Below are 4,048 nucleotides of genomic sequence, written 5' to 3' on the forward strand. Positions count from 1 at the left end.
CATTATAAAACCTTCAAGCAATTCCACGGCCGAGTCCATTTCACGGGGCGAGAGAGGTTGTGTACTAGTTGTTTGTTTAAAATCATTACCGTACCAGCATTCACCCCCTCTACGCAAGCTATTAATATCTCATGGAAAAGTCGGAACCCGAGACGCAAAATTAATTTTTCCTAGAGGAGGAGAATAGCAGCTCTACGGCGCCTCTCTAACTAGCGACAGATGGCTTCTGCTCGGGCCACAAAGGGATATAAGCGCGGATCGGGACTCGGCGCGGCTGCAATACAAATCGTGGCACACCACGTGGCCAGGGCTCTCGGTGACGTGGAGGAGCCATATGGCTCACCATCCTCTCCTATAATCTGGCGGCTGGTGGCGGGATTCGCGGACAGAGCGCTGAGCGGGGGCATGGGAAGGCTCTCCGGTAAAGCGCTGAAGCTTCTCCTGACGTGGCGCGTACGGAGCAGAAGCGAGCGAGCGAGCGCGCGCAGAGCCCCAGAGCCCTGCACTGCCGATGACGCCCGGCTACTGACACAGGTACGGGCAGGGACTAAACACTGCTTGAAGAATGGTAATAATAATAATGATTATAATAGAACATCAGGGAGCGCATCGGTTACGTGACAGTCTGTGCGCCACACACGGCGGTGTCGTTCTACACAGGAACTATTCGCTGGCGACCGATTGCAGTGAGAACAATTATTGGAGAATATTGAATGCGCCGATCGAGTTACCAGTCCAGTGTATTTTCTATCGTACGCATGAACCTATTTTTTGTTTCTTTGAGTAATTTTATTTAGTTTCATGGAAGTGTAACCCATACCAAATCTAGCGTTAGTTTATGTAACAATGTTAAATATAAATGCTTCTCTAGTTTAACTTTGTATGCGCGTACTTTCCTGCGTTCGGAATGCAATTTCTCTCTTTTGATTTCACCGCTCTTACCACAAACAAAGCTTTGCAAACTACCTGTTTGTTATCAGTGGCGCATTTGCGCTGCCCATACATCCGACTGTTCTTTTCCTGGAAAAGTTAATGGTTTTTCGAATTTCAAATAAAAAAAATCGAAATCAATTATGAAGTATAATAGAGGAAAAGAATATTATATTAACCGCGTGCGGGGTTGCTATATATTTCGCCCGGGCAGGCTGCACGCAAACAGCCCGTCTCGCCAATGTTTATGACTGCACAGATTTCGCACCTGATCCCCGAGGATTATTGCGCCAGCGCGCTTCTGCTTATTTGAATATACCCGCGAGTATTGTAATTGTATGCAGTACAGAAATACCACGTAGCCTCTAGTTATATGGCATGTATAGAGCCGCGCTGGACACGCTGTGCGTCAGTGCGGACGATAAAAAACGAGTACAAAATAAGAGTCACGTTTTCCATGATCATTCATCGCTTTATTTCTGTCCGCCACTCTCAAGTTGCCCGAAGCGAGTCCAACCCCAATCTCTTGGCTTGGGATGATGCAGAATCCTGATAATCTGATTACATGTGCCAATCAGCTTTCATTTACATAATCCCTTTGCATGCCGCACAAATCGGTCCCTTATATACTAATCTATAGACTATCTACTTGGTCGGCTACAATCCCTTCTCGGGAATTATTTTTCGTTCGGGGGGCGCGGCTGGGTGGGGGGGTGCAGATGATGTGCGTCTGGAGAGATGAGATGCAACGACCCGTGGCGTGCACTTACAATACTCATAATGGCATTGCAATAATAATGACAATAAAGCTTTGTTTTAGTAAACAGTTGAACTGCAATACAGTGCTATTGGTTAAAATGCATCACGTCTACATGGGCGTGAACACGTGTCGATATGAAAATGACGTGAAGAGTGAGCATCGTACAAACGAATTGAGCAGTATTTGTGCAGTATACAGTATGTTCTTGGAAAAATGTATATTCATTGCATTACGATATATATATGCACACACAAGACGTGGGATCAATGATGAAATTAAAACGTTCTCACAGAAGTAATGTCAGGTGTACTTTATTATATGAACAAGGAAGCACGCGTATGTCTGGTAACAATACGTGTGTGTGTGTTGTCATTTGTGACAGCAAACACAACTCAGAGCTGTAATGTGGCGATTGTTGTGAGTGATGGGTTTTTGTTTTCCTAACGGCCATTTCTTTGAAACAACTTGAATCGAAGGTATGAAGACAGCCGAGCCGTGCGCCGACACCACGCGAATGATGGAGAACCTCTCGAACTGGGCCGAGGAGTGCCTCACGGAAGACGAGGACATGAAGGGGAGCGGCCGTGAGGACTGCGAATCTCAACACGACCTCCTCTCGCTCTCCGCCTCCTACGACAACGACGACCTGGCCGACGACGACGATAAGCAGGACGACGACGACGCCGACGACTTGGAGGAGGACGAAAACGACGACCAACAGAAACCCAAACGCCGGGGCCCCAAAAAGAAGAAGATGACCAAGGCGCGACAGGAGCGCTTCAAGATGCGCCGCGTCAAAGCGAACGCACGCGAGCGGAACCGCATGCACGGGCTCAACGCGGCGCTCGACAACCTGCGCAAGGTGGTGCCCTGCTACTCCAAGACGCAGAAGCTGTCCAAGATCGAGACGCTGCGCCTCGCCAAGAACTACATCTGGGCGCTCTCGGAGATCCTGCGCGCCGGCACCAGTCCCGACCTGCTGAGTTTCGTGCAGACCCTGTGCAGGGGCCTCTCGCAGCCCACGGCCAATTTGATCGCGGGCTGCCTGCAGCTGAATCCGCGGACATTCCTGCCAGAGCAGAGCCCGGACTTCATGCACATGCAGGCGCCGGGCGGCGGCGGCGGCGTCGGTGGAGGTGGCGCGGGTGGCGGTGGAGGAGGTCCATCTTCCTACGCAATGAGCGGCCACCACCACCACCAACACCACCACCAACACCACCACAACAACAACCACCACCACCACCACAATCACCACCCGTACGCGGCGGCGTTTCACCACTCGCCCGGCTTGCCGAGCCCGCCATACCACAGCACCATGGACAGCGCCCACCACGCGTTCCAGATCCGGCCCGAGAGCTACGGAGCGGCCCTGGACGGCTTCTTCGAGACGGGCTCCGCGCCGCCGCCGCCGCCGCAGCAGCAGCCGCAGCAGCCGCAGCAGCAGCAGCCACCGCAGCCTCCATCCGCACAGGCTGCGGCAGCGGCTGCTGCGGCTGCTACTGCTGCGGCTGCGGCTGCTGCTGCTGGCGGCCAAGAGTGCGCGAGCCCCGAAAACTACGACCCGCCCCTGAGCCCTCCGCTCAGCATCAACGGGAACTTCTCGTTTCGACAGGAGACGTCGGCCGACTTCGAGAAGCCCTATCGGTTTCACTACGCGGCGGCGGCGGCTGCCGGCGGTGCCGCGCACGGAGCCGGCTACCCCCCGCCAAGCTTGCGCTGTGACCCCCCCGTTGAGGCGGCCCCCTACGATATCCACCCGCAGCACGAAAGACTGCTCATGAGCTCGCATCTCAACACCATATTTCATAACTGATTGTTCAATGATGAACAACAACTTCGCACCCTCTCCCTCCCCCGCCCCAACTGCGTTGTTCACACGCGGCGCAAAAGTTCAACGATGTTGGCACTCTGTGTGATAAACTTAACAGTGATCGCGCTTATTTGTATTGCTATTTTGTGTTCCATTACAACGCGTGTTTTTTTTACGTTGCTTCTGCTGGTATCACTGGGAAACGAATATTTCCTTCTGCTGTTCGTGAAATCTCATTTGTGACACTTTTCGAGAGTATTTAACTGGTGGCGCCACGCCGAGGTGACCGCGTGATTTTTTTAGAATTCGCCCATCGCGTTAATAGCCCTCGATGTAAGAGAATCGTATATCGTGACTCACAATGTAACAGCAACAATATTTTGGCTGTAGTGCGATTGTGCTTGTGTATATAATAAGAGGTGTGCGTATGTAAAATCACCTGCCCGACGCTATTGTGCCCTAATAGACGCTTTGCATATTTAAAAAAGAAAAAGGTAAATGTACTACTGAACGCGGTTTTTGTTTGGGTCCCTGACTGTCATTGCGAG

At 51.8% G+C, this 4,048-nt stretch overlaps 1 protein-coding gene across 1 annotated transcript; it reads left to right on the forward strand.

Moving 5' to 3' along the window:
* Positions 1 to 287: 287 nt before the first annotated feature.
* On the forward strand, positions 288 to 3,599 carry NEUROD1 (neuronal differentiation 1). The gene is made up of 3 exons (XM_078608852.1): positions 288 to 534; positions 2,167 to 3,081; positions 3,226 to 3,599. The coding sequence occupies exons 2-3, from the start codon at positions 2,169 to 2,171 to the stop codon at positions 3,501 to 3,503; spliced, it is 1,191 nt and encodes a 396-aa protein (XP_078464978.1). The 5' UTR covers positions 288 to 534; positions 2,167 to 2,168; the 3' UTR covers positions 3,504 to 3,599.
* The last annotated feature ends 449 nt before the right edge of the window (positions 3,600 to 4,048 follow it).

This window comes from Lampetra planeri, chromosome 2 (genome assembly GCF_965212315.1).
Source record: "Lampetra planeri chromosome 2, kcLamPlan1.2.h2, whole genome shotgun sequence".
NCBI lineage: Eukaryota > Metazoa > Chordata > Hyperoartia > Petromyzontiformes > Petromyzontidae > Lampetra > Lampetra planeri.